Source organism: Artemia sp. Qi Xiang Cuo, chromosome 8 (genome assembly GCF_049724085.1).
Source record: "Artemia sp. Qi Xiang Cuo chromosome 8, ASM4972408v1, whole genome shotgun sequence".
Lineage (NCBI taxonomy): Eukaryota > Metazoa > Arthropoda > Branchiopoda > Anostraca > Artemiidae > Artemia > Artemia sp. Qi Xiang Cuo.
The window spans coordinates 75,090,442-75,104,043 of NC_142801.1; the positions used below are offsets into that span (position 1 = coordinate 75,090,442).

At 37.1% G+C, this 13,602-nt stretch overlaps 1 protein-coding gene and 1 non-coding gene across 4 annotated transcripts in view; both read left to right on the forward strand.

Annotated features, from left to right (window-relative positions):
• Ttc7 (tetratricopeptide repeat domain 7) overlaps positions 1-13,602 on the forward strand; it is a 322,742-nt gene that overhangs the window by 117,445 nt on the left and 191,695 nt on the right. For all 3 annotated transcript variants that reach the window (XM_089093750.1, XM_089093749.1, XM_089093751.1), the window contains exon 10: positions 8,039-8,143. In XM_089093750.1, the coding sequence (XP_088949876.1) occupies positions 8,039-8,143 (105 nt within the window). The remainder of the gene's footprint in view (positions 1-8,038; positions 8,144-13,602) is intronic.
• TRNAY-GUA (transfer RNA tyrosine (anticodon GUA)) lies at positions 11,183-11,268 on the forward strand. The gene is given in 2 exon segments: positions 11,183-11,219; positions 11,233-11,268. It is a non-coding gene; the product is annotated as a tRNA-Tyr (tRNA).

Sequence of the window (13,602 nt, forward strand, 5' to 3'; positions counted from 1 at the left end):
ATTTTCTCTAGGCTATTCATGGGATTTTCTGCTCCTAAGAGAACATCCTGTTTTTTATGTCGTTTTCCAATAATATCTTATATTATTGTAAAATATTTTATAATATTATAAAATATCAATAAAATATCTTAGAATTCTACAGATATTGAAAAATATCACGAGTCAATTTGCTTGAGCTAGTTTTCTAGATATATATTGCGTAATCTGCGAATTTACATTTTTCCTTTTCAGCTTCAACTTCACTCTTTACTTTTGTAAGAAAAACATTGTTTTAAATCAACTTAATAATAGACGTAGTCCTGATTATCTGTCATGTTGTTTTTATCAATGCTCTGGAACAAGCCAAAGATTAATTTTAGCTGCATTGATTGAAAGGAAGATGGATCTTTTGTTAGATCAATAGTCCATTTCTAGCCCGAACTGTCCCCTTGTTAAGCTTAGCTAATTAATTATTTAAGTAAGTTGACTGCTTGGGAAACGGTACTAATTTGATTAGGATACGTTACTTTGGGAACACCGACTCCACAAGGGGAAAGTTTGACGCAGAAAAACTTTGACAGCTCCCGTTCGTAATTTTTATCCTTCATAAAACAGCCTTTACAAAATAAAAAGTTTACTCATCGTAAATCATACGAAATTAATGAGCTCTGAATCAATCTTGGCAGGAGTAATGCAGCGTGCGAATGCGACTAATATAAAAATAATAAAGTTGCAAAATAACCCAGCCTTCACACAGTTAAAAATAAACGTATGCGTTATGACACTTATTGATGTATATGATAAAAATAACCATAGAGGCGAAAGCGCATAAGTAAAGCTTTTATATTATTTTGTTTCAGCATTGTCTCTTTATGAGGCTTTAGCGAAAAGCGTCATAAGTAAGATAATATTAAGTATAATGTGGCTTTATCCTCTTTATGGCTTTGAAGCATTGTCTTCTCTTAAAGTGGCTGTAGTGAAAAGCGTCGTAAATAAGATAATATAAAGCAAAATTTAAATGTCCAATAAGAATACTGTTCCAGTAAGGCAAAATGTCCTGCATCCGGGACAATAAGTGTTTTATCTTGAAAACACTTATTGCGCCATCTTTGCCATCATTGCCTTATTACGCCATCTTTCGTAGCTTTATATTTAGTAACTGTTCTACTGAGCACAATTTTTCTGTTAAGCAATAATGGTAGTCAGAGGTGTCACTGGTCCAAATGCTTGGGGTGGAGTTGGTGGATGTTACCGACTAGCGGGATAGCTTTACCCTGTTTGAAGTGTAAGATCGGGATTTTAATGAATTTTTGGTACAAGCTTGGGGAAAAAATGCAACGAATTTACGCCTCTTTCTGCCATATTGTACTGGTAGATTTTTACAAGCTGATTGAACCTTTTTGGGAAGACCCCCCCCCCTTACTGTGACATCTGTGATAGTACTTGAATCCTCGACTACTTTGTTGGAAATAACAAAATATCTTGCTTTTGTTATAGAGACGAAACTTCATATGTTCATTTGCTGCATCCACATCATGTTTACTTCATTTTCATCATATATGTTTGATTTTACTAGAATGTCCGTCGTTTCTTAGTGAAGCATACAATTCCTATTTAGGACTGAGTTAATCGGCTCTTTGGAATTTCCAGTGTTAAAATAAACAATAAATTCGCAATACATTTCCTAGTCTGTGTATGTTTATGCGACGGTAGACTGCAGTCCTTAGGTCTTTGATGGATATGTTTTCTACGTCCACTCAAATCTGCTCATCTGTTTGGTGTTTTCTATTGAAGACGGTAGTTGGGGCTTGTTATTGAACTGGGTGATATCTTTGATGTTTTTTTTGTCCCTCCACGCAAATCCGCGTTTTCAGGCTCAGCTGGTTCGAACACGGGTTGTTCTCGTCTAGTTTCAAGTTTCTAGTTTTTCGTCTAGTTTCAGCGGGTTCGAAGTTTCAATTCCGTGTTTTCCTCGAGAACCCGTTTTGTTAAAACCATTGTTACATTAGCCGAGAACAACCCATGTTTGGAAACAGGTTGTTAAGTGCTCAGTGGGTTTGAACACGGGTTGTTCTCGTCTAGTGCATCAGTGCATCTAGTGCATTAAACACGGGGTTAAAACTTCGAACCCGCTGAAACTAGACCAAAAACTAGAAACTTGAAAGTAGACAAAAACAACCCGTGTTCGAACCCGCTGAGCATGAAAACGTGGCTCAAGTCATCTAATCGACCTGATATTGCTTTTGAGGTGATAGGAGCAACCAAGGTTAAGAAGCCACATGTTATGTTGTAATAATAGACCGCTAGCTATCGTTTAGCGCGCACAAACCTTAGAATTTTCCGACAGAACTATAATATAATTATTTATATTTCAAACTATTGTGCAACCCGTTTCCTAACTTTTTTTCCAAGCGTTAATTTGAAAAGATGCTTCTAATTGCTTGTCAGTTTCATTTATTGTTCCGAATGTCAAGTCAAGTCGTTACTCAACATTGGCTGACAGTTCTGAAGGGTATTCAAACTAAATTTGAAACATATCGTTTATGATCATCACTCTTTTTTCCTTCTCAAATCAAGCTTTACTTTTTTCTTTCAGCAAACAAGGTGTTTGCATGGTCTAGTGTTTGCATGAGAGTTTATGACACGGTAGTCGACCGTAGTGGGTACCATCTCTAGTGGGTTTTTTGTCCGTCCACTTAAGTCAGCCCATCTGTAGTCACAAAAGTGTAACTAAGTTCAAGAAGTAGCATTTCATATTGTAATAATAGCCTTTTAGATATCGTGTAGCTAGTGCAACGCTTAGATTTTGTTGACCAAATCATATTATTTATATTTGAAATCATTGTTTTGCCTTAGAGTAGAAGAATAGAGTAGAATATTTTATTTATAACACATACATAAATAAATGTCACAAACAGCGCACATGCCTGGCGGCATACTCTAACGCCGAAATATTGCCATTGAAAATACACAGCCATTTACAAACTAAATTTTACAACAACGAAAAAGAAAACGGTAATAAACAAAATAATTAGCTTGTCGTAAGATATTTCTTCACCAGTCTTAGAAAATGTCGCTTGTTGCTGCATTCTCGAACTGATGCTGGAATTGAGTCCCATATTTTTGGCCCAGTGTGACGGATGCTGAATCCCGCTCTCGATGGTTCTCGAATTTTGCACGAAAAGTCTCAACGATGTGTAGTAGGATAAGTATGAAACTCAGAATTAGTTGGAAAAATACCGGAGAAATTTACAGGTAAATTACTATATTGATAGTTGTGACAAATACTAGATATAGAAATTGAATTGATTCAAATAACTTGGTCCAAAAATAAATTCCTGAAGTCCTATATAGGTTTCTAACTGAAGATCTGCAATCAACATTAGTTAGAATCCTCATTGCTTTATTCTGAAGTATTTGGAGAGGTTTGAAAACAGACGAAAAGGTAGATGCCCAAACCGAAATACAATAGAGAAAATATGGGTCGGCGAAAGAATAATAAATAGATTTTAGAATAGCTTTAGGAAAGAAATGACGAAGACGAGCTAGCATGTCAATATTTTGGGAAGTTTTTAACGATAGTGTTTTTACATATTTATGAAACGACAAATTTTCATCTAAAATAATCCAAAGATAGATTCATGATCATGATTTTCATGATCAGCTGTTTCATCTTTCCACTGTGCACTAAAGTGCAAATAAGCTAAAGAAGCAACACGGTATGTTGCAATAGTAGACTGCTAGTTTTTTTTTTTTTTTTTACGCAGCATAACGACTTTACTGTCTAAACTCAAAACCTGTTCATATTATTTAAATTTCAAACCATTGTTTCAACAATTTCCTAGCTTCTTTTTTCTTAACGCTAATTTGAAAAATGTTTCTAACTGCTTCTCAGTTTCATTTGTTTTGAATGTCAATGTCAAGTCGTTTCTCAAGATTGGCTGACAGTTCTGAAGGGTATTTCAATTAAATTTTGAAACATGTTGTTTATGATTATCAGTAGTTTTTTTCTTCTTCAAAACATCCTTTACTTCTTTCTTATATCTAACATATCTGTTTTATTCTTGGCAATTGAATGCTTTTCTTTACCATGTCAGCCACTTTATATATATCTTGTAAAACGATTAGGATACGTTTTACAGATTGCTGATGATGGTTTGCTAAAAAGCTTGCTTTTTAGCAGTCCAACTGAGGTCAGTCAAAAAACAGCACGTCCCCGAAGGAGGTTAAAGGTGATTGTGAGGAGAGCTTAAAAGGAAGTTGGAACTTCACGGGATGGAGTAAAGAGTGAAGCTCTGAATAGAATGGGGTCAGTAAAAATGTGTTCAGCCCTATTTTCCTCGGGTTAAGCTGAGTAGTAGCAGTAGTATCTAGTTTACAGCGTGTTGGGATCAGGTGTTTCAAAGGTGTTATTTTTATGAAGCGACACAAATCACCCCTAGGCTTTTTGTTTTATGTTGGCCAGGTATGGCTTGTGATTTTAAGTTTACCACATATTTAGGCAGATCGCTTTAATCAAAGGCAGGGCAGAAACCTTAAGGCGGGATATCACTATTTTAAATCTACTTCATACACTGCAAAACCACTTTGTAACGTTCCATACCCGGCCTGTGGTGACTCGAGGCGTTATATAATTCTTCTTAAAACGTGGATGGTTTTAATACAACCTCTTCCCTAAACTGTGGATTGACTCATAGACTCTGTCCTTTAGTATTTTCTGTAGTAGTACTACTACTACTAACAACTCACCGCAGTACCAAGCCGCCCGAGGCCAACACAGCTACGCACGCTCCTCCTCCGTCCCAATCTATTCAAAGCCTCCCTTTTGACACCCTCCCACGAAGTTCTCATTTCCTTTAAATCTTTCTTTATGACATCCTCCCACCCCAGGCGAGGATGACCTGCTTTCCGTTTAGCCCTAGACGGTTAACCGAAAAGAACAATCTTCTGCAATCTGTCATCCTTCATCTGCACAATGTGCCCTAGCCACTTCAACCTTTCTTTCCTTACAACCCTAGAGAGCGGTACTGAACCACATTTTTCGTACAGCCTACTGTTTGAAATACGGCCAGTCAAGTGGGTACCCAGAACAATCGGTAAGCAATTTCTCTGGAGAACATCTAGCAGATCTTTATCCGCTTTTCGGAGCGCCCATGCTTCAGAACCATTTTTGACCACTGTCATCACTGTAGCTTCCTGCATTCTAATTTGGGCTTGCACACGGACATTCCTATCTTTACGAAATTTTTTTAACAATGAAAAAAACACCCTAAATACTGGCTGGTCTACTATTAACTTTTTCCCTACACCCCACGTCTTTACTAATAATACTACCAAGGTAAGTGAAGCTGCCCGCTTGATTAATTTTTTCGTTACCCAATGTCACCTTTTCATCTTCACCTATTCCTCGCCTTAGTGACATAGTCTTCTTAACATTAATTTACAAACCTATTCTAGCACCCTGATTTTGCAAAACCTCTAAAAGTGCATTCATTTTGCTCACTCTTTCATCTAGGATGCTTGAATCATCAGCATAATCCGTAATAAACAAAATAATTAAAGTTGTATTTATAGGTAATCCGTTTTTTTTTTCGCTTCTAACTTGCAGGAAACTAGAAAATGAAAACTTAATCTATTTTTTTTTTGTCGTGTTTGTAGAACTAAAACGAAACATTGTCCGCTTAAATTATTTGTCATTATTAACAGCCAATCAACCAAAGCGATTTTTTTTCATTCTTGGATAAAATTCATTAGAGCTTAAAAAAAAGTTAAAAAATCAAGAGAGAGGGGCTTTGAGACGCATGTAAGAATTCATACTTGCTCTGCAAATCTCTCAGATCATCGGTATACTGCCAAAAACATGTAAAAAAAAGGATACTGGTAAAAACACGTATTCAACAGCAATAATACTAAATTGGAAAGAGAATCGTATTGAACTTAAGATAAAGGAATAAATCTGATTATAAAAGACGTGTTTCATTAGGTTTTCAGATAAAGTTTCTCAAGAGATGTTGTAAGCTTATGAAATTCAACACTGCGCCTTACTTTTGCAGAAAGGCAATGAGTTTTCGAAACTAGTTCTAGCCTTCACTCTGCTTACTTCACTCTCTTCACTCTTTACATCACTCTCACTTCTTTTCTTCGCCGTCATTCTTCTAAAATTGTCAGATGTACCACCCCAGGTGTATTGTTCCCGGACATATAGAAGATTTATTTTGGATGTATTCATCAGCTGGCTTTCTGATAGGTTGACCAGGTAGTAAGCCTTATGATGCGGTAGAGATCCTCGCAATTATTTTAGGAGCCCCTCAAGAAAATGAGGAGTTTGTTTGTGTTTTTAATCTCAGGTTGTTTGTTTTTATCCTCCTTCCCCTTCCCCTCCCCCTTCCATCTAAAACTTCCTTCTATCTCCCCTTCCATCCTTCCCCTTCCCCTCCCCCTTCCATCTAAAGCTATTTGTACCTGTTTCTATATTAGTGATACCAATGCATCCGTGTCCACTTGTAGTAGATGCTCGCTGCTGCTTGTTCACGCGTCTTTGCGGAATTCGGCTGTTGTATAGACTGATAACCCATACAGCTGGTAATTCATAAAGCCCTAGACTAGAGCTTCTATTTTTGTAAACTGAGTATTTTATGTGACATGAATGTTTTGAAGAAACATTGTAAAATTTATTGTGGGCTTGGGAAGTTGTTCGGTGACTGAATTTGAATCGAGAAGATAATTTTTTATTCTTCTTGTAAATATTTCGGTACTTATCTGTTATAACGCCTATGTTAAGTTTTTCATCTCAGTAGAACCTGTTTCTCTGACTAATCTTATTGAAATATCACAAAATATGATGATAATATAATACTTTAAAAACAAATTCGGTCTATATATTTGCACATTAGGGGGTGAGGGTTAAGTATAGTGGGTCTGCATGCAAAATGTGTTAGGTCCAATTGTTCTGCATATCATGAAGTAAGAATTGTTTTCTAACTTCACGCTGTCCAAATACTTTACCCCCTAATGTGCGAATATATAGCCCAAATTATATATTTCCCATCTATTCTGTCTCTTGTCTTTGTAATGTCTCACGCGAAGCTGAAGAAAACTAACGAAGAAACCGGTTCTATAGTTCGTCAATGGATAAAGAACTTGACATAGGCGCTATAACAGATAAGTACCAATATTTTTTTGGTTTTCCTGGGAAAGATTTATGACCTCCCCCCCCCCCCCGCATCCCTGTCTTAGACTATTTGCACCTATTTCTATAATTACTTATTGCTGACATCTATGCATTCATGTCCGCCTCTAGTAGATGCTCGTTGCGGCTTCTTCACGTGTCTTTGGAGGATTCTGTTGTTATATATGCTAACAACCCTTAAAGCTGGTAATTCCTAAAGTCTAAGAGCCTTTGTCCTTATAACCATGATGATGCTCTAATTTTGTAAATGGAGTCTTTTATGTGACATGTGTATTTTGAGAAACATTGTAAAAATTTATTGTGGAACTGGAAAATTATTGAATAATCAAATTTGAGTCGAGAAGAAATTTTTATTTTACTTGGAAAGATCTCCTTTAGAGAACCTTTTCTTTAGAGAACCTTGTGACCCTCTCCCTCCACTCCATTTAAGACTATTTGCACCCATTTTTAGAATTATTGGCTATTGACAGCAATGCACCCGTGTCCCTCTGTAGTAGATGCTACTGCTTGTTCTTGTGTCAATGGAGAATTTGGTTGTTATATGGGCTAACAACCCATTCAACTGGTAATTATATAAATACCAAGATTGGCAAAATATAATCATATCAACATGTCAACTGCCTTTGTTCTTATATCCACGGCGATAGTCTAATTTTGTAAATGAAGTCTTTTATTTGGCACGAGTATTTTGAGAAATTTGAGTATTTTGAGAAATATTTTAAAATTTACTGTGCGGTTAGGTAGTTGTCTGATAAAATCAAAGTAGAATATGTTAATTATTCCTTTTCGAGATGGCGGGGGCTGTCTGGGCTACAGGTGCAGTTTTCAATTAGGGCTTCAATTTTGTTTCTTTTATGCTTTCTTTTGCAGAGGGGCCTTGTTCGTGAGCACAAGAATGAACTGATCGAGGCTAAGCAGAGCTACAGCGACGCAATATCAATTAATCCTTACCATCTTCCTTCACTGCAGAGATTGGTAAGTCTTTTGTTGTTTTTATATGTTTCAGCATCACTAGTCTCATTCAACAGATTTTCTTATATATAATCTACCGTGGATAACTACAAATGCTTACCCAATAATGCTTAACCAACGCGTGATTGTCACAGTGAAGTGAAGACATAACCTTTCATTGCCCACCTAAAGAATGGACACTTTACGGTAAGTTACAGATATTCACCTGGCCTCAGGTACATATGCAGCGAAACGACATAGAGACCCAGACTTGAAATTTCAATAGTAACCAAAACCCCAAAAATGGAAATTTAACAACAATATATGTAAAAAAAATCCTCTCATCTTGATCCCAAATATGTAAAATTTATTAGTTTTAAAATTACACGTCAAAAATTATTAGTGTAAGGAAATTTGCACAAGAAACGTAATTTTGATAAACGAAAAGAAGGTAAATCCCCAATAAGAAGTGTAATCTAAGATGAAAATCACACCATTAAATTCAACGCTACTGAGAACCATTTGAAAGTTTCAAGCTCGTATGCACAAAAATACGAGTTTAGTTTTTTCTTTTCCGGGATTGAGGGTGACGGTTGTGTGTTTTCTTTTCCTTCGGGGTCTGTTGTCTTAAACTAGCTGAGGAGGCTAACTCAAAAGCAAATTTATTGTTCTTTTGCCCTTTTTAAATGAAACAATTATTTCTCTACTACTACTACTAACAACTCACCGAAGCACCAAGCCGCCTGAGGCCGACACAGCTACGCACGCTCCTCCTCCATCCCAATCTATTCAAAGCCTCCTCTTTTACACCATCCCACGAAGTTCCCATTTCCTTTAAATCTTTCTTTATGACATCCTCCCACCCCAGACGAGGACGACATGCATTTCCGTTTAGCCCTAGACGGTTGGCCGAAAAGAACAATCTTCGTCAATCCTTCATCCGCACAACGTGCCATAGCCACCTCAACCTTTCGTTTATTATAGCCCTAGAGAGCGGTATTGAACCACATTTTTTCGTACAGCCTATTGTTTGAAATACGGTCAGTCAGCCGGATACCCAGAGCAATTCTTAAGCAATTTCTCTGGAAAATATGTAGAAAACCTTCATCCGCTTTTCGAAGCGCCCATGCTTCAGAGCCATATTTGACCACCGTCATCACTGTAGCTTCTAATATTCTAATTTTGGTTTGCAGACTTATCTTCCTATTCTTCCAAATTTGTTTTACCTGTGAAAAAACACCCTGAGCCTTGGTTATTCTACTTTTAACATCTTCACAGCTCCCACCATCTTTACTAATAATACTACCAAGGTAAGTGAAGCTGCCCACCTGATCAATTTTTCCATTTCCCAATGTCGTCTTTTCATCTTCACTTATTCCTAGCCTTAGGGACTTAGTCTTCCTACCATTAATTTTCAAACCTATTCTAGTACCCTGAAGTCGTAAAACCTCTAAAAGTTCATTCTTTTTGCTCACACTTTCTTCTAGGATGCTTAAATCATCAGTATTTCTCTACGCTAAAGTTTAACTTTTGCTTAACCGAAAGCATGTTAGAATGTAAGAAAGACATCCATTTTCCAGTTGGTATTTGCAAGTATTTTCTTCGTCGATTGCTTTTCAAATAATGGAACTGAATCTGGTACTTGTAAAATAAATTCACCTAAAACGATTATTTTCATTTGCGAAGAGTTGTGAAAAAAAGCTATGGTTTTGTGTAAAGAGTCGAAGGTTTTGGGGGTAGCAGTCTTTCTTATTGTTTCTGTTTCCTTTAGACTTTAACGAGGATCTTTACTTTCATGACGCCGTTTTCTAGGGCTATAATAAGGTAAAGGTTTAGATGGCTAGGGCACGTTCTTTGGATGAAGGGTGACACATTATTGTCCTTTTCGGCCTACCATCTATGGTTAAACGAAAAGCAGGTCGTTCTCGGTTGGGGTAGAAGAATGTCGTAAGTAAAGATTTAAGGGAAATGAGAACTTCCTGGAAGGGTGTAAAGCGAGGGACTTTAAATAGATTGAGATAGAAGAGTAGCGTGTGTAGCTTTTTGGCTTCAGGCGGGTTGGTACTGCGGTGAGTTGTTAATAATAGCCTGACACTATGTGGATGGGCCCAATTTGGCTTTGGACGCCTGTCACAACCTGTCTGAGAGTCTAGGCGGGCGTTCCTTTCCAAAAGCTAACACATAAGTACTTGTCCAATAAGAGAGTCATGCTTACTCCCACCATTTACCCGTGCCATTTAACCAAACACTTGGAAATCTATAGGTTTTACCGTTCGCCTGCAAGTTTAGGGGGCTTGTCGGTCTCGTGTCGATCCTTTGACACGGTATTCCACCTTTAGACTTCAAGCGGCCAAACCTATTAGGCTTAGGTTTCACTTGTCCGCCTGTGAGTCCAAGCAAATTCAGTCCCAGGTTTTGCCAGCTTGATTTTACATAATAATCGAAATGTTTTGTTCAAAAAATGATCTATCACGATCTTTCTAAAACTTCTAGTTCTCAATCCAGAACAACGCAGTATCAGTTGTTGTTGCTGATCCTGGCTTTAACACGACTACCAAGTTTTGTGATCCTGTCACTTTTCCCATTTGTCTCATTGTGGTACCTTTGTAACATGTAATGTCGTTAGGGGCTTTGAAATGGGGGAGGGGGGTTAAGTATTCGTTCTCATCGGATTAGTAGCCATATATATAAGTGCACTTTGCTATCGTTTTTTTTTTCTCTTCATATTTACACTATTGGCTTACCTAGTACGGTTTATTGTCCATTGTAATTATCTATTTGCATGGACTACGATAAATTCAATCTAAAATCAGTGTAAAGTATTGATAAATAATGACGGAGAGGATAAATAGTAAAACAGTAGATGATACCCTGGGCTGGAATTTTGCTTTTTTAGCTTGGCCTAAAAATGTCTGTTATATACACCAACGGAACTAAAATCACAAGTGGAAAAGAAAACAAAATTTAATTTGTGTCGATTATAGCTTGTAGCACTCATAAACCACGCCCTGCTTTGAAGGTGTTTGTATTTATAGCTGTCTTTAATTTTGTTTTTGTCATAAGCCTTCGATAGCTCAGTTGGTAGAGCGGTGGACTGTAGAGGTTTAACTGTTATCCTTAGGTCGCTGGTTCAAATCCGGCTCGAAGGAACTTTTTTACTCCCCTTCCCCCATGTCTTGTCTCTTTACTTGGCATATCTAGTCTTTTGTTCGTATTAATTAAAAAAATTAAGTTTTTTCAACTGAAAGTAAGAAGCGATACTAAAGCTTAAAACGAACAAAAATTATTCCGTATACGAGGGAAGCTGCCCCCCCCCCTCAATACCGGCACCTCGCTTTTCACGCTGAAGTACTTTAGAACTTTTAAAAAGCTTCTTATTCTAATTAAACGAACCTTGTGCTTCAGGAGTCATTTTTCAAGACCTGAGACAAAAAGTTAAATTTTAGCGTAAAGAGCGAGGTATTGAGGAGGGGCAACCCCATCATTTGCGGAATAATTTCCGTTCGTTTTCGTTTTAATGCTGCTTCTTACTTTCACCTTAATTTTTTTTTTTTTAATTTCTGATTTTTTTTCAAGCAACGCCAGGAATTCCAGCTTCGCTCCATGGAAAATTCCCTCCCCCAACAAAAAATTTTTCAAAGCAAAGTTCCTTTACGCTAATTATCCCCCCACCCAAGACAATTCCATCCTCGCTGAAAATCCCCCAGGAAAGTTTCTTGCAAACGATTCCGCCTGAAAAGTTCTCCTTGCGTACTTATCGTTTTCCAAATCATGTCGGAAATCCACCCTTTGTGGAAAAATTTTCTCAGAAATCCCCCATCCCCAGTGAAAACTTGCTTCCGCCTGAAACTCTCCCATTGAGAATGTCTGCCACGGAACATTCTCCTCCCCCCTCCCCTCATAGAAAAAATTCAGACAGTTCCTGCCCAAATGAAAATTTTCCCAGAACATCTCCATGTGTTAAATTTAGTCGGCAACGACGAAGTAAGACATATAAAAAGAATTTTTTATAGGAATTCTGGCAAACTCCCCCAGTATAAAACTTCTCCTGGAAAGCTCAACCACGGCAACTTCCCTCCTCATGGAAATTCTCACTTTTGTAAAATTGCCCCAAGCATAAAATTCAACCCCCCCCCCCCACAGAACAATTTTATACAGAACAATTTTTGTTTGTATTTAAGGTTTAATGTTGCTCCTTACTTTCAGTTAAAATTTCTAAATCAACTAGAAGCTAGTAGCTATTTTAAGCATAATTTTGCCACTCAGAAAAACGAATGCTCTGAATCTTATCTAAAACAGAACAGAATTGTTTGCCCACATGGGGTTGTTTTTTTTCATTGAGTGGCACAAAATCTGGCTGCCTAAGCGTCAGAACCTAGCTTTACCCCCGCTGAGGAAATTTTCACTTATCTTTTCTTCAGATGGAACTGGGAGAGCAAAGATAATCTGGTTTGCACTGATTGTCTTCACTAGGAAACCATATGGTTATAATTTAAAAATTTCATCAGTCAATCAGATGCCGTGTAAATGTGTATTTATAGAAGAAGTGGTCCTTACTAGGGACCTACAAGGGATCTTTGAACTCTATGAGGTGGATTTTCAAATGTTTTAATCATTGAAATAAAAGTTAGCAAATATAGCTATGTGCCCTCGTAATTGATAATACTTTTAATGTTTTAATAAAAATTTATTCTATTGGATTCTATGAATTCATTCTATTGGAAAGGATTATGATCTGTTGAGCTTTTCGCAGATTTCGTACCATGCTCATGTTTTCCTCTTATTTCTCTGTCTCTTCTGGCAGAATTTTATATGAATTTCGTCAAACAGCAATGGGCACTCTCCATTCATGCATTTAGACTTGTCATTTTCCTTCAGACTGGAAATAGTTTGTTTTACAGCCTTTGTTTCCCAAGCTAATATGGGTGCCAAATACTAATTTTTATGTGAAACCATGTCTCCGTGAAGATTTTGGTCAAGCTATATATTCAGAAGGAACACCCCTTGGTTGGGTGTTGTTAATTCTTACTTGGATAAGTTTCTTTCTACCGTAAAGGAAGAGACCGCCCCAATTGGCGTGGGTGCTGCACGTTCATATGAATTGCTGAAGCAAATAAAATTTTATTTTATTGCGAATTAATTTTATTTTATTAAAATTGAACTTTTATTGAACACTACCACTGGGGGAAAAGCAGGACGAGGAAGAAGAAGATTATAAAATACTCTGTCTACCCCCTAATCCTTCCGGGGGCTCATGTACTTCCAAGTCAATGAGTAGTTATAAAGCAAAAAACGCTGGGTTGAATTCTGTGACAATTGTTAGAATTAGGATATTTGTAAAAAGCGAAGAAAAAATATGGTTTAGAAAATTGCCAAAACTTCTTTCTTTTCAAATTATTCTCCTTTAAGAAATGAATGTATCCTCACTTGGATGGTGCCCTTTTCAATCTGATACACTATTATACCTAAGCCCTTTCAGAGTC